Genomic DNA, 24,439 nt, shown 5'->3' on the forward strand with positions numbered 1-24,439 from the left:
ACAATCATAAAAGATAAACAAAATAGATAAGGAAATTAATGGAAAATAAGTATCTCTGTCTGCTTACTACTGTTTTTGTTTTGTTTTGTTTTAAAGATTTTATTTATTTATTTGACAGAGATAGAGACAGCCAGTGAGAGAGGGAACACAAGCAGGGGGAGTGGGAGAGGAAGAAGCAGGCTCATAGCGGAAGAGCCTGATGTGGGGCTCGATCCCATAACGCTGGGATCACGCCCTGAGCCAAAGGCAGACGTGAACCGCTGTGCCACCCAGGCGCCCCTGCTTACTATAGTTTTAAGAGCTACCATATATTGACAGCCTACCCCATGCCAAACACTATATTTGACAATCTCCGTCTTCACAATCCTGTAAAATATATATATATATATTTTTTAATCTCCATTTCACACGTGAGAGGATTGTCATTGAGAGAGGTTAAGTAATTCTGTGAATGTGACGTGATCACTTAACTTCTCAAAGCACGAAAGTAGTAGAGCTGGGATTCAAATCCAGGCCGTCTGATGACGGAGCCCACAATTCTAACTACAAACCAAGAAAAAGAAACAGACGGTGGTTTTGTCAGCCTTCCACCCAGCACCTTCCTTCCGACTCTAGTATGCCCATATACACTTAAAATCCCTGGACTCACGTGAGGGTGAGTTCACAGACATTCTGCTTGTGTTTGGATTTTTGTCAGTCTGGTTCTCAAGTGACAAAGACTGCCATGATGGAAATTTACAAACAAGTGATTCCCAATCGAATGATCTCTTGTCTTGCCAGTGTTGAGTGTTAGTTATTGTCTTTTAAAACCCCCACATAAGGATGTCTTTAAGTATTCACTTAACGAAAAGAACAAACGTTTTCTGATACCTGCTCTATCCCAAAGGCCCCCATACACTCTGTGTAAGTTGAATAACCACACATGGCCCAGGATAGATGATTCCTTGCTTGGGGAATACTTTGATCAAGTACATAAACAGAAAAATAAAACTACTGATCAGAACAAACAAGAGCAGGCAGGGCTTTCTATATTATAATGTCCTATAAAATATATATACAAGAAATATATTGTACCCTAGACCTCTACCAGACGATCAAAGAACAAAGAAAACAAGAAAGCACAGGAGCAAGCAGATATACAGTGTGGCAAACTCTTGAAAAGGGGGAAGGGGGCAAAGTTAAAAAGGGCCAAACTCAGTGAGATGACAAGCGTGGCTCCTTTCAGGACTCTGAAAAGTTTTCCTTTGAGATGCTTTACAAAAGCAAATTCAATATACCTCTGCGATTTGAAATACATTTTAACTAAAATGGCATTACTTTAAAACTCCAAATTTTGGCAATATTTAAATATATTTTAAGGGCCCTATGACCGCTGGACATAATCCACTCTACTACAGAAACATTCACACCAGGAATACATAGGCAGCTATTTTCATGAGAAATTATCCAACTTTCCAAACCCCACTTAAATATGTTAGCAAATTTTCGGAATGTATCAGCCAGCAATTGCTCAATGATGGGGCCAGTGATACTTATTTACATTGCATGTTATTTTAGCATGGTGTCTGGCTCGAGGAACCAGTCACCTACTACACACATGGACACAGAATCTAACAGCAATACCGTCAAGGCTGAGAGAAGTGAAAGAAAAGCTTCCTTCACTATGCTGGACAGAAAAAAAAAAAAAAAAGTTTATGTTCATCATCAATTTAAGATACGTTAGCATCACAATATCAGGTTTATGGAGGCTTCCAGTTTCAAAAGGACTGTATCTTTAAAAAATTAATAAATGGGAGGGTTTTTTCCCCCAGGTTACTGTCAAGTAAATGTTCCTAAGTAAAGAATTCAAATTAAAAATAGCAACGATTGAGTTGATTCTCTGGCAACTGAGAAATCACTGTGCAGCTTTGCTATTCCTTTTTGCTATCTTCTGTGAATTTACTAGTAAATCAGTCCTGATTTTCAGCATGAAAATAAATTACAACTAAAAGCAAAGGTGATGTCAAGATGAAGAATATTCTCCTCATCGACCCCACTGACTCAATTCAAGAAGTACCTACTGGAGGCCTAATTTATAAACAGGCTTCAGATTTTCATACCAGAGTCTAAACATGCTTAAATCTGAACACATTCTAGTCCCTTTCCAAGCAGATATTTTAGCTGGCTTTAGAAACACCTTTCAAATAGGTTATGATCAAAGATACTTTTTGTTCTTATTTTAATTCTTGGAATTATGAGATCTGATCCCTGCATATAAAATAAGATTATGATTTGTAGTCATCTATTTGCTCAGGAGAACAGAGCCCCAGTCAAATCATCATAAAATCTAGTGCTTTGTTGGTGTTAGAGAGATCTTCAATAGGCCATGCAGTAACTAGAAACATCCATGTAATAATAGATCAGGGGATATTAAAATTTATATCTTCCCGAAAGTACTCTCGACAGAAAATGTGATAGCTAAAAGAAAACAAAATAAACTGGGATGCTACAAATATGTATTTGATCACCTTAATAATTTACAATGTAATAATTAAATCCCGGGAACTGCTTTGCATAACTGAATAATGTCTAAGTTATCCAGCACCTAAGAAAATAGTTAATGGAAACCTTACCACTTAGGAAAAGCACATGCATTTTAATAAAAGCAATATCCACATCCCTAGCCAAAGTAGAGATCATTCCTTAAAGGATTTTCTTTCCAGATTTCCAAAAGAAAGGATGCATAGAACCACAGATAGGTACTTTACATCTTGATACAATTATTTGTTTCCCTCCACAAACAATTACAAAAAATTCCAGCCATCTGGTAACCCAATTATCAAAGGGCAATTACACTGAAGAATTTTGAAAAGAACAAAAGGGTCACACTTACATGTCTCTTGAAATCACCCTGTTTTACTACGAGGCTCAAATTTAATACAATCACCCCCATGTCTTCTTCTAAACTGTTTGGGTCTTCCAATTTTAAAATATGTTCAGTCGTTCTACAAGCAAAAAGCAACAATTAACATTAGCACTTATGGGCAGTACTATATAATCTTACAATGCATCGAGAGCTTATGGAAGAAGTCTCCCACCTCTGCGTAAGAGCGAAACACGAGTTTTAAAAAGCACCAAATTCAGTAAAAATAACCCAGTCATCTTCAGAGTAGAGGAACTGTTCGGCATTGCCTAATTCAACAGTTGGTTAATGGATTCTTGGCTCTTACTGCCCAAATAAAATTTAAATACTTATTTTATTTTTAGGTTAGGTAGGTTAATGAACCTGCATATTAACAGTTCAAAATCCAATACACATTTCAGAACACATTGTGGAAGATTGAATGTCTGACCCATCATCTAAACAAATGTCATCTAACATTATCTTGCGTTCCCTCTAAAACTCAAAGTCACAATTAGAAGGAAAAAATACAATACCTGTTAAGCTCAAGATCTCTGAGAATGACAAATGCAGAGCCCATGAAATCGGATGTAGTTAAATCTCGATCATAAACCTACAAAGGAAGAGGCCAGTAACACACATTAATAAGGTAAACCAACCGAATTTATCAAATTATTAATAAAAGCAATATGCTGGGAATTTTGAATTCAGTCTTCTAGATCTCAAACACAATCTGCACAGTACGGTTAAGGAGGAATTAGGCCAACCCGATGGCAAGGACAAAGATTATTCAAACATGCCCGTTTCGCCTACCACAGCCAAAGCAAGAGCAGAAAATACTCTTAAGGCAGTATTCATATGCATTAAAATGTTTCGCACAATGGACCGCTCTCTGTAGTTTAAACGGTCTCTCGTTAAAATTTAGTATTTTCCATGGTGAGCAGATCTGTCAATTAAATAGAAATTTGCTAAATATTCTATGGCAATCCCATCCTCCACTCAACTCATGCAGTTTTAACCCAGATGTTAGAGCAATTGATGCTTACAACCAGTAGCTTAAAGCTCTATTAAGTATAAAGTTATTCCTAATGAGAAAGGCTTTCCTACTTGTCGCCACTGCACCGGCTGTAATAATTCTTCCACGTGCAGTAAGTTTAAATACAATCAATGGAGATATTATTTTCACTCTGATTTTCTGCAGAGTATACACCACTGATCTGAGAAAAGCATACAGTTTCAACAAAGGGTATAAATAATCCCTTCCACACTAATATTTTTCACCCAGAGCTTAATGATAATAAAAGATATTTGGGGACGTTGCCTGTTGAAGGGAGCAAAGACTGCTGAGAAATCCATGGTTTTAACAAAAGAGCAGAACTGGAAGCCATCTGTGATTACCTTCACACGGAGCTTTTGATCAAGGCTTTGAATCGGAAGTACAACTATCTCATCCCAAACTGGGTTCAGGTTCTTATATATGACTTTACTTTTGTACAGTGTCTTCCCATTCAGCTTAAATTTCACATAGGGATCACTTGTGCCTTTAAAAGAAAAAAGAGAGCGAGAAAAGTTTTAAAAATATATGGTAAAGCCCAGGATCTCCATTAAGTAAAGATTCTTTCCACACTCCCCTGGCTCAAAGCATTTCACTGAGCATACCCAGAAAAAATGTCTCCCTGTGCAGGGATTGAAGGTCCCAGAGGTAGAGAGGAGAGAAAAAGGAAACAATTTGGGGTAAATGACTGATTCTACTTTGCCTTTCGTGGTAGAATACAAATGGGCTCCTTGAGCTTTTTCTGTTTTGTTTCATTCTGGGTATGTCATCACTACCCTACCCACAAAAATTCCAGAAACAAAATCCACCGGCACCAGCCGACAGTGTCAGGAGTCCTGGGGAGAAACCCACCCCTCCCAAGAATGGCAGCAAGTCCGTGAAAAGGGAAAGAAACCATTTTCGAACACTCGGCCAGATGGCTGACTCCACAGAACTCTACTTTCCAATATAATCATAATAAATGAATCAATCTCTGGAACTGGTGGCTCAAAAGATAGGGCAACAGGACCAAGACTAGAACTGGGGGCATAGAGATTAAATTGACAAAGTTGCCATTCTTTGCCGCCTCCTGCACCTGCAGCAAAGCCAGCGAACATTGTCTCGCCCTGGCCAGATGAAAGCCACACCAGCCCGGCCCTCAGCTGGCCTCAGGGCAGACACCCCTGACCCGCCCAGCTCCTCCTGGGGAGCTTTGAAACAGACGCCAGAAAGAATGAATAATGTCCCTCCAGCTAGGATATCCAAAGCAAGAAAGAAGGGCTGATGAGGAGTCCTCCTCCCCACTTCCAGATCAGCTTGGGGGGTGGGGGGGAAGCCTGTAAACGTAAACCGTGAATTCTGTGTTGTATGTGTGCATTGCACGGCTCCAAGTACACCATCATGCTTGGGACATACTTGTGCATTGATACCCGGTGAACGGTGAGTAAAGAAGGCACAAATAAATGAACAATCAGCGAGGGGAGAAATGAAGGCCAGCCAATAACGCCACAAAGAAAGGAAAAGAATCTAACGTGAGGAGTTAGGATATTAGAATTAACTGTGAAACAATCATATATAAGTGTATAAAGACCAACATATATTCCCTGGTATATATCTCAGGTGCCGTGGACAGTCCCAACACAGGTCCCATGTATTTATGGACGTGAATTCCTGCTATAAAGTCAAGCCCAAATAGCCGAAGATATTATCTCAAAAATTAATTAGGCTACTCCGTGGCAAACCTTGACCAAATCATTAATACCCGTTCTTCATTACCTTAAGCTTTTATTTGCATTACCTCCCTTTTTTGTTGTCGTTTCTATTTCGCTGCCATATTAAACATGAACACGAGTGCGATACCTTCCCCAACTATTTTAACAGAAAGAGATTTCCCTAGAAAGCAAGATAATATACATTGTTTAGAAGCCTTCACAGATGACCCAAGGTATAATTTGGGTGGTAGCCTTCCGGTGTTCCAAGACTTCTAACTCTGAAACGAAGAAATGAAAATGTGCACGTACACACATACGTATCCAACTCTCGCATTTGAAGTTTGGCAACACGGGGACAGAAGGCCCCCGACAGTCTTTATTTTCAAGACTTGGACACCCAGAGACACACACACACCTGCCTGGTGTTCACTGGCAGCTCTGACCGGGACAGTAAGAAGGAGTGAATTCACAGCCATCCAGTGGCATCGTCACTAGTGAGTGAGCGAGCCATCTCTCCCCACTACTCCCTTTTCTAGAACATGAGAACACCACTGGCAAGTCAGACTTTAACCATCATTCTGAGATATATATATATATATATATATATGAAAGCAGGGGGAAAACTATAATAAAAAGAGGCCTTTAATTAAATGAAATTGCCACTCTGGGATCGGGCCTTCATGCTTGTCAGCGTACTCTCAAAATAAACATCTCAAAACCAGGCCTCGGTGGTGTCACTTTCTCACAAGCAAAGCATACTGGGTAATCCCCAGGCATCTTGACAGCTACATAATGTTCAAACGGTTTCACGGGTGAATGGCGTCAGTTGCGTGAAAGAAAATATTAATGTCTGGAATTAATAGAAAAAGGGACCCAGGGTTTACAAAGCCAAACAAGGAAAGAGGGTGTCAAGTTAGTGTGGCATTAATTGTTAGGGAAAATCTGAGAAAGGGGGGAGCACATTGTGATTTTCTCTCGGAGCCTAAGTGCCTCCCTGTCAGGGAAATGACATCTCAACTAGGCAGGTTCTGAAAAGGGGTCGGTGGCTCAGGAATGCAACTCCCCGCTTATACAAATGATGAGATGACGCCTGAATGAGTGGACTTTAACCTTTTTCACGGGGAGCTTCATAAACAATGAGGCTCTTTGGAAGAAAGAGGGAGCGTGGCAGTCTGGGAGGAGAAGAAAGCTAGGAGGCCGGACGGGCGCCTGCGTCCTGGCGCGGCCCCCAATTCTGCCATGTGGACCCGACGGGGGTCGCACACCAGCTCAGATTTAGAAGAGCAAGGTGTTAAGCACCCAGGGCCTGAGTTTCATGCTGCACTCCAAACGCACGGGGGTTCAGTGCTTGCCGAGACAGACTAACAGCCATTCACTGGTCCTCCAAAATGTGCTGTACCAGTTTATACTCGTGACCGCAACGTGTGGCCGTCCTTACTCCTGCTCAATGACGCGAGGGTCTGTCAAGCCTGCTGACATTGCTCACGTGCCACAAACACTGACGGCTGACGTCAGAGCTAGGCATGATGGGGGGGTCACCAAGGTCCATCAGTCCCAGAGCCTGCTTGCGCCCAGTCTCCTGCACCCGGCCAGCAGCAGGCATCCCGTAAATATAACGCAAGGCCCAAGAGGTAAGCGTCCAAACAGAACTGAACTCAGGGGTGATACTAGCTCCCAGGTGGGAGACATTAGCTCTAGCTGGGGTGCCCGTGAAGGTTGAAAGAAAAGGTGCTGGTTGAGAGATGAGTGGACTCGAACACGTGGAGGAGGACTGAGGTCACTTTAGCAGGAGCCACTGGCATCGAAGCTGGGGGAGAGCAGGGAGGAGACCGAAATGACAAGGCCTGCGTGGTGCCAAGCAAGCATTTCAATCGATCTAGAAAGTAAGTGGAAAAAATATAATGAGAAATAAAGTCTAAAAGGTAGGTTTGAGTCGGAGGCCAAAGTGCTTTAAAATAACAAAATAAGGAGTTTAGTTTTGTTCTGTAAGAACCATAGGGTGGTTTTGTGTTTTCTGTTCTTTTTCATTTTTTGTTTTTGTTTTTTAATTTCTTAACACACATATAAGACATGCACCGGTGTTGGGAAGGTATGAAATGAAAAAGAGAGTCTCTACTCTCTCAGACTTTCCTCATTCCCGTTCCTCTAATGGGCTGGTATCATAGGTTTATTATAGGAAAAAAAAATACAAGAAATGATTTTAACCTGAATGTAATCATCTTACATGCATTGGACTTCATGCTTTCACAATTAAAGCCAAACAGTTTCACCAGGGGTTTTTTATAATCCACTGCGTAAATTATCATTACTTATGTAACTAGCTGCCCAATAATGGGTATTTACATCACTTCCAATTTTATTAGTGCAAACAATACTAATAATACAATACAATAAGTGTTCTTGTATGACTCTCTTGGAGTGTACAAGTATAGTCAGAGGGAATTTTTAACTTTGGAACTGCCAGCCACATGAATAGCCAAACCTTTTCTGGTTTGGATAGACACTGTCACGTTATTCTTCCAAAGTTTGTCAAATTTATATTGTCTCCTAGAGTGTATGTTTTCTACTTGTTTCTTTGCATGCTCCCCCAAAATTGGATGTTATATGCCTTCATTTTAAAAGAACAGCAGGTGGAAAAATGGTATCTCTATTTTTCTCTAATTCTGACATTTTGAGTAAAGTTTACGATCTTTCATATTTCAGTGACCTACGTTTGTATTTCTTTGTCAGGGAAATTCACATTCATATTATTTCTCTATTTTTCTAAGATCTCATGGTTATTTGCTTCAGGATTTGAACGAGTCTTTAATTATGGAAATCAGTCATTGCCTATAAATCCTGTCATAATTTGTTTCTGCTTAAGCTATTTCTTGCAATAAGTTGTTTTTGTTTTGTTTTGTTTTTTTGTTTTTTGTTTTGTTTTAGTCAAATTTACCAAAGTTTTATTTATGGCTTTGTAGTCTGACATTCTGCTCGGAAGAAATTTTCTCACTATAGGATTTTAAATTAGCTCAGCTACGTTTCCTTCCACTGATCTTGTAGTTCTTCCTTTATTATACGTAAGTCCTTCGTCCATCTGGAATGATTTCAGCATGAGGAGGGAAGGAAAGTCAGGTGGAGGTAGGAACAGGAGAGTAAAAACGATCAGAGCCTAGCTTTAGAAATATAAATCTGGCAGCCGCTTATAATGTAGGTGGCAGAAGAAATTGACGAAAGCAAGAAAAGCTGGTGGTTGAGATAAGGCCGCCCCGGGGAGTTGGGAGCTGAGAAGCAGCGGCACCCGGACCACAAAGGAGGCAATCTGGGGCTTCACCAACCGTGCTCCACAGAAGCTCACCTGGAGGGATGCTCCCATGGACCGAAAGGGTTAGGTCATCAAAAACCACTGGGAGATGCTGTTTACTACTTCCTCGGAATTTCAGTGTAGAGCAGAATACTGACCTCTGCTAAGAACGACGTTCAGACAATAACAATACTAACAGCTCAAAACTTTTCTACCCTGTATTTCAGAAAATTATTTCAACATAAAAATCATTTTATTTTACTAGGAGCATCTCTGAACATAATATTAGATTTCTCCAAGTCAAAGCTCTAGAAAGTCAGATGTATACCCAAAACTCATCTAATGTGCATGGTAGAGGTATTAGAAATACGTGATCGATGGATGGATGACGTTGGAAGTAAGGTGGCATGGGGATGAAAATCCCATACTCTCCTTTCCATAACTTACTTTTAGTAAAATCCCACTTCCTTCCTTGGGCAATTTTACTCAGTTTCCTTACGTCTTACTATCTTCACCTGTTTATAAAAAATATACCAATTTCGGTCGCCTGGGTGGCTCAGTCAGTGAAGCGTCTGCCTTTGGCTCAGGTCATGATCCCAGGGTCCTGGGATCGAGTCCCACATCGGGCTTCCTGCTTAGTGGGGAGTCTGCTTCTGCCTCTGCCCCTCCCCTCTACTTGGGCTCTCTCTCTGGTTCTCTCTCTCATTCTTTCTCAAATAAATAAATAAAATCTTAAAAAAATGATGCCAACCTCTTAGGATTATCTCAAGAACTGAATGAACCAATATACTTCAGTGATAGACTAAAGCCATTTACTGAGACAGTCCCACAGCAATTGCTATTATTTTTAGTATTACTACTCAATTAATTTAAAAAGGGGTGAGTACAGAACAAAATATGCAGTATTAATCAAATACTCATTTATTTTACCTATCCAAGATCACATGTACCAATTTGTCTCTGTAATGTCCCTTCTATTACCATCTCTGAAGCTGTGAAATTCCTATCACCTTTTCTCTGCAGAAGTTGAACAGAAAATTCCTTACATACATTTTACAAGATTCCATGTGGTTTGGGAACATTTCCTCGAAACAATCTGAGCTTTCCTGGAAAGAAAGGATTGTATTAAAAATTAACAGCACTAAGTATTCATGAGTACTGGCTACCACCCTACCTACAGTGCTCATGTTATTCATTGAGAATTTCAGATCACTTTGCAAATAGAATCTGATGAAAATGACTGACAGCTCAGTGAGAAGGTCACAGAATAACTCAAGTCCATCATAAGGAGAGAGTCATCAAGAGCCATATTTGTTCTCTTGGCATTTTATTTATCTACTACCACATTCAGACAGTTATAAAAAAAATGGTCAGGAGCAACAGAAGTGATTAGGACAGACCATATCACATTGATTGGCTAAAGAATCAATCCAATATGCAAATAAAATAAATCTGTAATGAAGCTCTAATTATAAACAACTTCTCTTTGCTTTTTATAATATAATGTATGGCCATGGTAAAAAAAAAAAAAAAGAGCAGAAATTCAAGATGCACTCAAAAGAAAGAAAATTACTACCATCTAGTAATACAGTGATACGTACCTAGACGTTACACACTCACACACTTTTCACAAAAAGGAACCAGCCTTGGGGCACCCGGGTGGCTCAGTCAGTTGAGCTTCCAACTCATGATTTTGCGGTCGTGAGATCAAGCCTGGCTTTGGGCTCTGCGCTCAGCAAGGAGTCTGCTTAAGACTCTCTCTCTCTCTCTCTCTCATTCGCTCTTCCCCTCCCCCACCGAGCATGTACAGGCACACACTCATGCGTTTTCTCTCCCTCTCTGATAAATAAAATCTCTAAGAAGAGGAACCAGCCTTCATATTATATTTTTACCTCTCTCTCTCTCTGATAAATAAAATCTTCTAAAAAAAGGAATCAGCCTTCATATTATATTTTTACCTGCTTTTTTCAGTCAATAACCTATCAGTCTCCTTTGTGCCCATAAATACATTTCTATAAACCAGCTTAATGGTCGTTTATGTGTATATTTGTGCATATATATATATATAATATAATTTTTTAAAACTAGCATTCCTGATTCAAAATAAAAACCCATGCAAAAGTAATATTTGTAGGCAAAAACCTCTTCATTTGCTATCAGCAAAGCCCATTTGCCAAGTAAAAACATGTTACCCATACAGTTTCTTCAAAAGAAAGGTTGTCAGGCTAGAAAAGTTTCCTAATTAAACGCATTTCTCAGAGTAGTTGTTTGTTTGTGAAAAGAAATTATCTCTACATTTTTACAATAAGTTCACATTTTATAGTATCTGATAACTTTTATTAGATCTTAAGAGTTGATTTAAGCCAGCAATTATTTGCCAAGTCTTCAGGGAAACTGAGATACACATCGATGAACTCATCCTGTATAAACACTATTTGGAAACATGAAAAGTATAAATTTGATGTTTTCCCTTATCCTCTGGCTTAAGAGTAATAAGTGACTATTCAAACTATTTATAAGCATACATTTAGAGTCTTCCCAATATTACACATACTCAGAATTTTTCTCCTTGCCAGAAAACAACCGAACCTGAGCCATTTTTATAGGGGACCCATAAGCGCTGACTTTCTTTGAAGCCAGCTAAGAGCGAGCCAGAACTGCTTTCCAGAAAAACAGCTAGGATGATTTTTGAATAGTTGCTGCTGCCCCCTAGCGGTGAAGCTGAGATTTCTACATCAAGTCCTGCCAAGGGTGGCATTCTGGACTGACCTCGGGAAACCATAATGGGCGTTTAGGGGAATTCAGAGGGCATTCTTCCTCAGTCACATGGGAAAGAAGAAACAACTCTTCCTCTGTAGAGCAAACTCTGTATTACTTAAGACAGCAGTTATGTTCAAGTCTAGCCGAATTCCTCGCCCTGTTTTATCCACTACAATTAAATGAAGGCAACATGCTTATTCCCAGAATCGCCCTCACCCATCATTCTGCAAATGGCGGCCACATGCTTCCTGGAGCTGTTCTCTTGTTACCAACCACAGAACAGTTTCCTACCCAACCATTTTAGCATTTTGCTATATGTGTTCTGCCACTTAGCACATCTTAGTTGAACTATTCCTGGAGTTTTCTCCTGAATATGATAGACTCCTCTCTTCTAAGGGAACCTGCCATGTAAAATACCCCAATGGCACTTTGGTTAAGACCTGCCCATGGATGGACCCTGCAATGTAATGGTAAAGCAATTTACCAAAATCTAGTATCTGAAACAATTTCCAATGACCAACTTACAATGGGATCAATGATCTGAAAATACCTGTTTTATCAAAACTTGTTTAACTATTTATAAAGATTTACCAAAACTTGCTTATTTTTGACTATTTATAAGTTTGTATTGAGTAAAAATGGGACATAATAGAATTGTTGGAAGTAAGGTCCTTCTAGGACCTTCAGACTCCCCTCTTGCACCATGGCCTCCCTAAACTTTCTTCAGCTCCACCTACCCCACACCCAGACTTCCCTCCCCATCTGTCTTCCCCCTAATATCCTCTTCTTCTCTGTCCTCAGTCATCCCCTTTTTGGGCTCTGCAGCCTAGGCTATGGCATGTCTAGTCGCTCCCCTTTATTTTATTTTATTTTTTTTTGGCCTGAGACAAATTAAATATTGTGTTTTCACTCCGTCTTCATAAACAAATTAATGAATATGACCTAGTGACCTTCAGCTGTTTATAAAAGTTCTCATCTGATAACTTTACACATACCAATTTATAAATATGGATTAAAGGAAAACATTGTCAATACACTGACGGATTCAGTAAATCAGTAAATGGGCTGTTTGGTGAACAGATTATTGGACAAATTGGCTTTTGGCAAAGTGGGCATTGAGAGATGTTTGCACCCATGTTGTCAGATCAGGGGTGGGAACTTCTGCTTCATGCATCATGCACGATGGTCCCTGTAACATCAAACAAGGAAGGGCCCAGATAAAGTGAGGAAAAGGCCTAACAACATAGAAAAAAGGAGAGCAGAGGCAGTGACCAGGACACAGCCATATAAAGAGACTATAAAGTGGGTCAGGGAAAAAAAGAAGACAAGAGGTAGCCACGCGACCAATGAATGTGACTGCCCTGAGTCCCAGCAAAGGGCACAATCTACCAGATCTGTACGTTGGTCAGCACTGGGTGCTCCAGAAATCCACACTGCCAAAGCACACGCAATGATTAATACCCTAACATTCTCCTTCCTCTTCATACAAATCCTAAAAATGTCCTCAGCCCAGGCTATTGTTTGAGCGTAAATTTAAAATCTAATGAAACAGACAGCAGCCTCCATGGAGAACAGACAACCGATTGGAGCTTTGTAATAACGTTAATGATGGGCATGCTCTCGTGTAACCCTCCAAAAACTGCAAGGGATGGCACTATTTATATTGTTGCTTTAAAGACTAGGAAAGTGAGTGAGTTCCCAGAGCCAAGCCTCAGATACAGATCCAAGTCTGTGCAAAGCCTTCGTAACTAGAGCAGTTTTATTTTATTTTATTTTTTTAAAGATTTTATTTATTTATTTGACAGAGAGAGAGACAGCCAGCGAGAGAGGGAACACGAGCAGGGGGAGTGGGAGAGGAAGAAGCAGGCTCCCAGCAGAGGAGCCTGATGTGGGGCTCGATCCCAGAACACTGGGATCACGCCCTGAGCCGAAGGCAGATGCTTAACCGCTGTACCACCCAGGCGCCCCAAAGTTTTAAAGCATAACCTGTCCCATCCCTCTGAATGGGCGACGGCTGCAGCCAAGGCAGCGTGGACCAAGTCACACAGTTTTCCTTTCAAGGCTGGGCCACACGAGGGGAGGCGGCTCCTGCCTTGTGTCCTGGAGCCTCAGCGGCCACATAAGAGGCATGACAACTCCGACGCACCATGCCTCACGGAGCGGCCTCGGGTGGAACAGACCTTGTCTTCCAGCGGGTATCAACAGGCCTTCGAGCCCCCAGATGACCACTCCCAACAGGGGAGTCATTCTCAACCTTCAAGTCTTCCCAGCAGAGACGCCAGATGGCGTGTGGCCAAGAGAAGCCATTCGCAGCGTGCCTTGTGGAAATTCCCGGCCCCAGAATTCACGAGCATGTGGTGGCGTGGGGTTGCTAAGGTTTGCGGTAACTTGTTACACGGGGACGGTCTCTGGACTAATACCCCTCGCCTTTGCATGCTGTGCTCTCTGCCTCAAATTCAGTGTGGTGTGAGTTGTGAGTGTTTGAGGTGTGATGCATGATACACCCTCTGAATGTAATTCTCTGCATAGAACACCCACACACCCTGCAGCAGAACACACCAGATCAACGTCACAATGAAACAAAGTAAACAGAACTACTTAAAACACAGCACGCAATGCGGCGCATGTTACGTTGAGACAGAAATGAACAACTGATAAAACCACTCACTACAGAGAAGCCCCGTTCAACCAATGGAAGACGCGCCCCATTAAGTGCAAGTCAATGATCTGCAGGTGGATGCAAAAGGCAATTTGTCACATGCAACAGGTACAGGCAACATACGGGTCTCCGTCCAAGGCACTTCCTATGACTTGGGATGGGATCCCCCTGAACGAATAGCTTAACTGACTCTATAAAACGGGAGGGTATCAAGACCTTCTAATAAGCTGGTCAGGAAGCACAGCATCCCAAAACAAAATACAACAGAAATCTCCAGAGGAAAGGGCTCTGGTGTGGGAACACATTAAAGGCCATACGGACACACATGGCCAACCAAGGACACCCTGTACAAAGTGAAAAAGGAATCAACAGAAATGGGTTTCAAAAATCAGCTCCACTTACTTGCTAAGGGAGCTTGGTAGGCTATCAAAACCCAACAAGTGGAGAAAAGCCAACCACCACCTGTGATTCAGGAGGGGCGTCTGCATCTCTGAAAGTCTCAAGTTCGCTCATCCTCTGGCCAGCTGTGTGTTTCTGTGGCTCCCACACAGCACGCCAGTGATCTCACGCCACCTGGTGTTCAGAGAAGGTACTCCAACGTGAAGCCAACCCCAATTTTTGCAAGAGTACCGATGGTGATCTTTTGATACAGTAACACTGGTGTGGTGCTGGCATCTGAACAAAAAAAACACATCCGTAGGATTCAAAGAGAAATCCAAGAACCAACCCTAATACGTATTGCATTTTAATAGACAATTAAAAAGTGGCAATCAAATCATTAGGGAAAGGAATATTTAGTCCTTGCTAATTAAATAGCCCTTTGGCAAAAAGTAAATCTAAGTTCCTACTCTGAGCCAGAAATCAAAATAAACTTGAGACAGATCAGAGAGATAAAGGGCAAATGTCAAACAAAACAGCAAAGAGAATAAATATAGGTTGGTGTGTATCCCTTCCAAGACAGAAAGGCCCTTCTCGGTATCAAAACAAAGTTAGAAATTCTCTAGAAAGGATTGTAAGACTTGAAAAGATTTTTGCAACAAAACTTTATAAACAACTTAGACGGCAAATGGCAAATTCTGTTCCCTAAGAGAAGAATGAGCAGCAATTATAGATGGGACAGGCTTTGCACCAAAGAGAAGCAAACGGCTCATAACCAAATGCATCTGAGGGACCAAAATTACTAATAAAAATCAAAACAAATATAATACTTTTTCTCTATCAAATTAATGAAGATAATCTACACCCAGTGTAGGTGAGAAATGGAAAGAGACCACACGTATATGCTATTGGTGGGTGAGCCATATAGGGAGATATTTCTCAAGAGTGAGCTGACAATTCTATAATGAGAATCTTGAAATGCTCAGATCATGGGACACAACACATCTGGAAAGAAATAAAAAAGAAAGTGTTACACCCAGATTTAGGCACAAGGATGTTTGCATGTTGCATTATCACTTATAATAAAAATGTTGAAAGAAACTGGAACATTGATTAAACAAAGAATGATGTATTCTATTAATCTTCTCTTTTCTTCTCAAAACGGAATTTTTGTCATATGGGAAAAAATACGCATGGTGAAAAAAAGCAAGTGATCAAGCAGGTTAATGTTAGACCCTATTTACCTGAGAAAGTAAAATAGATTATTTAAATACCAGATCAGATATGGTACATTCAGTAAAAATAATAATAATAATATAATAATAATAATCTCAGTGAGTGACTGAGGAGGATGCTGTCCATCCTGCCATGTCTGCCCAGGTTGGTCACTATGAAATTTCAGGGGCATTTTCTGAATCAAATTTAAGATGGGGAAAATAAAAACATCAACCCATAATAGAGTCCTCATTCCAATCACTAAAAACCAGCCTTTCCTTCATTTCTGCTGTTGCAGAAACACAAAGTAGGAATTGCTCTCAGAAAACACCCTCACCACCACCACCCTTTGCACCCACCGTCGGGGCAGGGGAGCCAGGCCAGGGTGGCGGGTGGGGGGAGGAAACAATCTATTGCAAAAAGAGATAAAGTGAAAGATATGTAAAAGGTAAAAAAATGATCAAGAAGCTGGGAAGAAAGGTCATTAGAAGACTGGTGGAAATGCAATGAGCCCTTCCCTTCCCAGAGGGAAAATGCAAAAATAAAATGCCAACAAGAAAAAGGTAACTAGACACAGTCCTAATAATACCTACTGTTTACTGTGTGCTACTGTGTTTCTTCCAACCCCACCGACATCCCCTGTGTCCCTGCAAGCATTTGTACCAGGTGAATCTTCACAACCCTTGCTAGATGGTATCTGAGTCAGCACCCAAACCCGGTGGTCTGTACCCAGGGTCTAGGACTCACATTCACCAAAACTCTGTATTATGACACAAAAGCAAAAGATGGTTTTTGTTGGACACAGCAGTACTGCTGGGGGTCCGGCCCAGGTTCAGCAGAGCTGTCCAGAAGCTAACACCACTCAGAACACACCTGCCAGGAAGCCATATAGCTGTTCCTCAGTATACAACACTAAGTAGAAAGTTCTAGAAACATACCATGTGTCCCTCAATTACAGCTGCAAAGAGGACAATGGGTTTCCCTCTAGCTCTAATACCAGGGTATCTTTTCTTTTTAAAGAAGAAATACAGAATCATAAAAAAAAATTAAAAGGATAAAAATTAGCCTATTTTGCTATTGCAAAAGGAAAGAAGGTCTGAAATCAGAGGTACCAGACATTTGAACATTTTGGTAGCAGATCAGTAATTTACTAAACACCTATCACACGGCAGGCTTTTCACACTAGTGGGACCTCTTTAATCTTTTGTCTAAATCATTCTTTCCAAATAGGAAAACGACTTATCCAACATATTCTTTCTACAACGTGCAAACAAAGCTGTTACTACACTGAAAACAAAGGTCGACCATCTACCCGTGCTGGAAAAGCAGAGAGGGAAGTTTGCTAGATGAATTGGGTCCTGAATTTTCATCACCTACAACTCACATCAAAAAGAACCACCATCAACCCTCAACCCTCAGTTGACCCACAAAAGGGATTTTTGTGGCCCTGATCATGTTACTATGAACTCCTTCTGAGGACTTTCCTTTCCCTTTTGCAACACTGCAAAGTGGCCACCAGAGGGCATCAGCAACACAGTGTTCTTCCAGGGCAGGGCCGGTATTACCGTAACTGCCTTCACATCAAGGAAAAACAGGGTTTTAATGTAAGGGTTCTTGTTTTCCAGGAATTAATGCTCCAGGTTGTGTGTGTGTGTGTGTGGGGGGGGGTTTCCTTAAGATTTTATTTATTTAATCATGAGAGACAGAGAGAAAGAGTGGGAGGCAGAGGCAGAGGGAGAAGGAGGTTCCCCCGAAGAACAGGGAGTCAGACATGGGGCTCGATTCCGGGACCCCGAGATCATGACCTGAGCCGAAGGCAGACGCTTAAATGACTGAGCCACCCACGTGCCCCAGTGCTCTAGGTTTTGATGGGATTTGAGCTGAGCATTCATCCCAGGATAAGAGGCCTTCCCATGTCACAGAGCGGTACTCACCCCAGGCCTAGAAAGCAGGGCCAACTTTAAGACCCAAAAATATCTTCTTGACTACATTTCCTTACAAGCGGAAACTGAGTCCAAGTTAAAACTCTATGCATCGGCCTTATTATGAAGTAGAAGGACTTAAAATTGGTCAAATCATCTTCCTTCTTTTTACCAATCTAGAAAGATAAGACCCCCAAGAGTTACTAGCTTTGTTTTTTTTTTTTGCCTGCTAGAGAATGAATGAATGAATGAATGAATGAATTTATTTTTCATGATTTTTATTTTGTTACATTAGTCACCATACAGTACATTCCCAGTTTTTGATGCAATGTTCCATGATTAATTATTTGCATATACAATGGAATATTACTCTGCCATCAGAAAGACTTACTAGCTTTAGATCGAGAAACCAAAATGAGTGTGTGCCTTCTTTGGTGAAAAACATTAGTGGAACCTCTGAGAGAGAAAAAAAAAAGGGAAGGAAATGGGGAGTATAAAGGAAGAAGCAAGGATGAGAAAAAGGGAAGTAGAGCAAAAAAAAAAAAAAATAATAAGATGACAAGGCAGGAGCCGGGCTTCCACAAAGACCTACCCCCAGGCCGTAGGCAGTAACTGGGAGACAGCAGGGAGCTGGGGATGCTATGCTTTTCCTCCCACAGACTGCGCAAGAAGACAAGCTCAAGGTCACGCCTGGACATTGACAGCATTCAAGTAAGGCTCATTCCTAGAAAGACTACAATAGCAGCCCACACATTTGGCAAAAAGAAGGGGGCTGGTTGATAAATACCGAGCTCCCCAATACTGGACTGAGTTCAGGCCAGGCTAAAACACCACCTGCCAAGGACTAGAAGGAAATGCATGAAGAACTAGAAAATGACCTGTAAGGGGCAATCTTCGAAGCGTGGCCACGCTTCTAGCACAACCTAATTAAATCCTTTCAGCCTCCCAGGTGCTATTCTTGCATCCATGATGACGCATGATAACGCATGGAGGTAGAGGCACGCTCATGGCAATGAGTGCCTAGTCGCCCACTAACTTCAGTCCTTTTGAATGACCTGTAGGTTTTGCTGGGTTCAGTGTACCCACACACACAACACGCCTACGTATTCCGTACAAGGGATAGACCAGTCGACAACAAAAGACCCTCTGATGTGCTGGGTACCAACTATGTAACACTATGCTCTGGACCCCAGTGCTAAGCCTGTCCACTGTTTTAAAGCCAGAGCTCCCTCCTAATTCTGCCCAAAGAACAATTTGCAAGCTTATGGTTTAACAAACTTCACCAAAAACCCCAGAAAATCTCAACATTCCACCTTGCTTGTCTATTTAACAACCCAGCACTGTGTTTGAGCCAGAGAAATGAGAGATTTCGATAAAATGTCCACAGCACTCTTTACACGAGGGAAGTCCGCTGTCCAGGCCTGGCTGACGGCATCATAACAGAGAGGGGTGCTGTGGTGTCTGAGAGGCTTCTCCCCACTTGTTTCTGGATGGGCCAAGCTACTGAAAGCTTCCAATCCTCAGTCACCAAACTTGTAAGCTCCTTGTAAGGCTGTTTCTTGAGGGATGTCAGAAATGTCTTTTCCTAAGTGAGATACCATGACTTTCCACTTTACTGCCCAATAAAAAATATAGGGGAAAAAAATGGCTTTTTACCACCTAATATCTCCAGATATTTTTTTTTCATTATTTGAGGTCATAGTACTGAAATGTTTCCTAACTACTTCAACTGAAAGCATGAGCTTCAAAACTTGATCGCTCCCTAAATTTAGATTACAACTCCTTTATTTTAAATCAAGTTTTTACTCTGCTACACTCAAAAGCCATTTCTTTGAGCCAAACTCCAAAATCAGATCATAATATTCTAAGACAGAGGTTGGCAACCTTTGGCCCACAGGTCAAATCCAGCCCACTGCTTGTTTTGGTAAATCAAGTTGTATTGAAACATAGTCTGGACCATCACTTTGCATATCTTTAGATGCTAATCCTGACCAAGAATGATTTCTATTTGGCTGTTTGGAAAACCACTAACATTTTTCACTTTAGAAAACATTAAATAATAAACAAGTTGTGATGTAGTACTCTGGATAACTTCTGTCAGTTTAGTACAACGTATTATTGGTACCTAAGAGTCATATTTTCAATGATTTCTCTCTTTCCGCTTCAGTTATACAGTTATGTGACCACAAAGGAAATGAATCATTAAAATGGATCTAAAGATAATGGCTGTTTTGGCACTATACCAGCAGAGATAAGCAGTTGTCCCTGAGCCCTTATGACCCATAAATCCAAAAATATTTACTTTCTGCCCCTGTACAGAAAAAGTTGCCAATCCGTGTTCTAGACAGAAAGTTACATAAGTGGTACTGATTATGTAACAATCTAAAGAAAATACCAAACTCTTTCCTCAGAGGATGATTCATCAAAAATGGTTTTTCTCCCTAAACATTCAAAAATGAGACCGTGCAACTGACTTAAATAACCCAGAGCAGTTCCTCTAGAGCCAAGGGCATGAAGCATTTCAAGGATACGCCAAAGGCCCACCTGCCATAATTGAGACTCAATATTTGGTCAATTTGATCTATTCTATTTTAGGCTAAAACATTAAATACATGATTCACTATCAGCAAAACAAAATACAAACCAACCCCTATGTTGCAGTTGGAGCATAAAGAGAGGACACAGGGGGTCTAACTAAATAACACAGGCTAAGGACCAAGTTCCAAGGTCACTGATGGGGACGTTGACATGGAACAGAGGAACAAGCTCTTTACTGAGAGTCAGGAATATATGCTATTCTCATTACTTTTATACATTAATAACTACAATAACCCGCATTATCCTTTATTGACTCTTTTCTATACGTATGGCTCTATGCTATACCTACTTCCTTTTTGTTCATTCTAACAACTCCATTATAAGGCAAGTTGCATCATGCCCATTTTACTGATGGATAAACTCAATTTCAGAGAGGTAGAGGGAGTTGCCACAGGAGGTCCCAAGCTGGGAAGCAGGCTGTAATGTGCAATCGTTTCCTTGCCCCCGGAGCCACCCAGGCTGCTCTGAGTGCTGCCCCACCTGCTGCTTCCTTATGTGACCTTGGTAAGTCATTTTTAGTCTCTGGACTTCAGTCTCCAGATTCAACCTTCTGTTGGATCGGCCATCGAAGCAGGTGCTCTGCGTGAGGTCCTGCATTTCTAAAATCACGTGAAATTTTTCCCTGACTTTCACCACCAGGTCCCGGGAGAGAAGCAGCGCAGCGCTCGTTGCGGGGAAGGGACTCAACCATGCTGGCTAAGTAAAGGAGGGAAGGACGAGTGACCGAATTCTCTTCCTTTTGGGGAAGACGTTTTCCCTCTTACTACAGCCTGTAACAATCCTTTTCTTTAAGTCCAGTGCTCCAGGTGGATTTCCTTAAGGAAGCACTAAAATTCATGAAAAGCATTCTATGTGTAAAGCATCAGCATGACACAGGCTGTACAAAGATGAATTAATCAGCCGTCCAGCTAATATAATGCTAATATCTTAATAGGGCAACTTGGTCATTTATCCCGTTAAGGGTAAAAGCGTCTGTTTCAGGGACGTAACATTTTTATAGGCTTGAGATGAGAGAGAACTTGTGTCTGTGATGAATAGAAAAGACGACAAAGAAGTGACATCTGAATGAATCTTGAAGGATATTTAGTATTGTATCGATCGGCTATCAAGCTTCCATCCACAGAACTGGAGGACGTGTTTTGTAGAATAAATACGGTAAATCTGTGGCTAATCCGAAAATCCTTTTGTATTTAGTATTTTGGCAGATCATACAGTTCTCTGTATCTAATTGTGTTAATTAGGCTAATACCAAATTAAATTACGGTCAGAGCATACGAATTAAGAATGCTGGAGCGAGAATACGTAACAAGGAAAAGATGTCGTGCTAGTAGACTCTACCTACCAGAAGAAGCCGATATTTCTTCTCGCGTGCCAACACGTACTGGTGGACCATGGCTGCCTAGAACGATGGTGCTCAAGTGCGCTTTCTGGACCGCCCGCACAGCATCACCTGGGAACTGGTCAGAAATGCAAACCCTCACGCACACACGCCCCCCAGCCTTGCTGAATCAGAAACTCGCCGGGTGGGCAATGTGTGCTTTCATCAGCCCTCCAGGCTACCCTGATGTTCATTCAAGTTTGGAAACTATTGGTCCAAAGGATAAAAGTCAGGTGTTGGATAAAATTCTGATGCTGGGTTGGGTCCCATAGAAAATATCATTGTACTGATAAAGAATGTCCGTCCCAGGCAAGGAGTCAGGAGTGGGAGCATGTGTGATAGTAGTTACGATTCCTGCCTAAGTCAACAGCACTCACTTGAATGCTGTCCTGCCTTGTGTGGTCTCTGGAACATTTCCCTGATCACTAACATGATGCTTATGCAAATCAAGCAGCAATGAATAGGGTCACCGTGTAGGAAGTCCCACCACACCTCCAAGTACAGAAAAAGAATTGGCTGGGAGAGGGATATTTCTCAATAGTGATTAACTTTCCCAATAAATAAAAGAAAACAGACAAGAACAGTCACTACTGGTTACAAAAGATATAGGGGCTGGAACAGCACAGTTTACGACCTAGAAGCCTTACTAGGTATTATATTTGGATCATATTAAGTTTACACAAGATAAAGCCAGAGATGTTTAACTCTGATGAAACTATTCAGAGATGACAATGGCTGGGATGAGAGTGCAGACTACAGCTTCTCTTCCACCTCTAAAAGGGCAAGGTATGGAGCAAGAGCACGCACACCCCATTCTTCTGGTCATTTTCTGATGTGCACAATGTCTTCTTCACCATCTACTAAGTTTACAGACCATCTACTAAGGATCTGCTGTAAGTCTATCGTTATGAGATGTCAACGGGGGTGAAGCCAAATCACTCACTCTGGGAGAAAGATCCAGAGAAGGTGGGTCAACTGGAAAGAGGGTAGTTGGTCTGTAGAAGTGGCCCAGGGCCTGTGCCCATTGGGAAGTTACAAACTATTAGAGGAGTTCCAAAAATTTAAAACAAAATATGTTTTTTTTTTAAAGGTTCAGAATACCTTCTTTCTAGTAAAGTTAAATGCACTCTCCATGGAACACACTTCCCCACTCCAGATAAGCTTTCACAAAACAAGCTTGATAATGATCTCAGTTTGACAGACGCACCCACAGGACTCTGCAAATTCAGAGCAAGAATCAGGATTTAACTTCACACTGGTTTATGATTGTTCCCCAGATGTTATTTCAGGTGTGAAATGCTATCTGACCAAATCATTAAAAATAACAGAAGAGATGTATTTATTAAAATGAATATGTTTATAATGATAGCACACTAGTCGTAAAACACTGGAAGTCACACTATTGATAGATAAGAAATTATGATTTTGATAGAAAACACAATTTACCAACAGGGAAAAAATGAGATATTTTTTCACTACTTTGAAATCCTATATCTGAAAAAATTAAAAAAGACAGAAGGAGAGAGACAGAGAGAGGTAATGTTGTTTAAAAAAAAAAAAAAAGTGGGGGGGCGCCTGAGTGGCACAGTGGTTAAGCATCTGCCTTCGGCTCAGGGCATGATCCCGGCGTTACGGGATCAAGCCCCACATCAGGCTCCTCTGCTATGAGCCTGCTTCTTCCTCTCCCACTCCCCTTGTTTGTGTTCCCTCTCTCGCTGGCTGTCTCTATCTCTGTCGAATAAATAAATAAAATCTTTAAAAAAAAAAAAAAGTGGAGGGGTGTCTGGGTGGCACAGTTGGTTAAGCGACTGACTTTTGGTTTCAGCTCATGTTATGATCTCATGACCTTGATCTCAGGGTCATGATATCAAGCCCCACATAGGGCTCCATGCTCAGTGCGCAAAGTCTGCTTGAGATTCTTTCTCTCCTTCTCCCTCTGCCCCTCCCACTTGTGCTCTCTCTCTTTAAACAAATAATTAAATACATAAATCTTAAAAAAAGAAAGTGGGAATATTTTATGTAGCCTGAAAGATGGAAGTCAGGTGAGATCAGAATGATAGATAAATTCATCATCTAAAACATGAGCAAAAGCAAGTCATAGCAAAAAAGTTTTCAGAAGCAGGGTCAGGTGGGAGAATGTAAGGGTGCGTGGCAGGTAAACCGTGGATGCTCTGAGCTTGCAGGCAGGAGATACTGGAAGCAGAAGATGGCCAGAGAAACTATCAGAGTCACTGGCTGGCACAGCATATGTAGACCAGCTGGCTGAGATAGCACCGTCCTCTCCCCTTGGTGCCAAGCAATGACTAGCAAGAGCCCTTGAATGCAAGCATGAGCCGTGACCACGGGCAGTAAGCCAGAGAGGAAAGCTTTAGGTGATAGGTGGTAACAGGAACTAGTGATAACTGGGAGGAATGGGAAGGAGCAAGTCTGAACTACCGGCTCAGCCAGTCCAGTCGCATATCCCAGCCCTCCTCGCTATCAGGGAAGACAGGACACAGTAAGCAAAAATAGCATCCATGGATGGCAGGACAGGGACACAGAGACACACATTAAGATGAGCAGGAAACATGACAAACCGGAATATCTAAGGGATAAAGCACCGAACAGGAGCTTTTAAATG

At 41.4% G+C, this 24,439-nt stretch overlaps 1 protein-coding gene across 4 annotated transcripts in view; it reads right to left on the reverse strand.

Annotated features, from left to right (window-relative positions):
- The window catches only part of MCTP2 (multiple C2 and transmembrane domain containing 2), a 237,448-nt gene that overhangs the window by 144,051 nt on the left and 68,958 nt on the right, over window positions 1–24,439 (reverse strand). For all 4 annotated transcript variants that reach the window (XR_005838055.1, XR_005838054.1, XM_040642742.1 and 1 more), the window contains 3 exons: window positions 4,280–4,422; window positions 3,418–3,494; window positions 2,873–2,984 (listed from right to left, as the gene is read on the reverse strand). Coding sequence is in view for 2 of the 4 variants with exons in the window: in XM_040642742.1 (XP_040498676.1) it covers window positions 2,873–2,984; window positions 3,418–3,494; window positions 4,280–4,422 (332 nt within the window). In the remaining 2 variants the exon portion in view is untranslated. The remainder of the gene's footprint in view (window positions 1–2,872; window positions 2,985–3,417; window positions 3,495–4,279; window positions 4,423–24,439) is intronic.

This window comes from Ursus maritimus, unplaced genomic scaffold, assembly GCF_017311325.1.
Source record: "Ursus maritimus isolate PB19 unplaced genomic scaffold, ASM1731132v1 scaffold_27, whole genome shotgun sequence".
Lineage (NCBI taxonomy): Eukaryota > Metazoa > Chordata > Mammalia > Carnivora > Ursidae > Ursus > Ursus maritimus.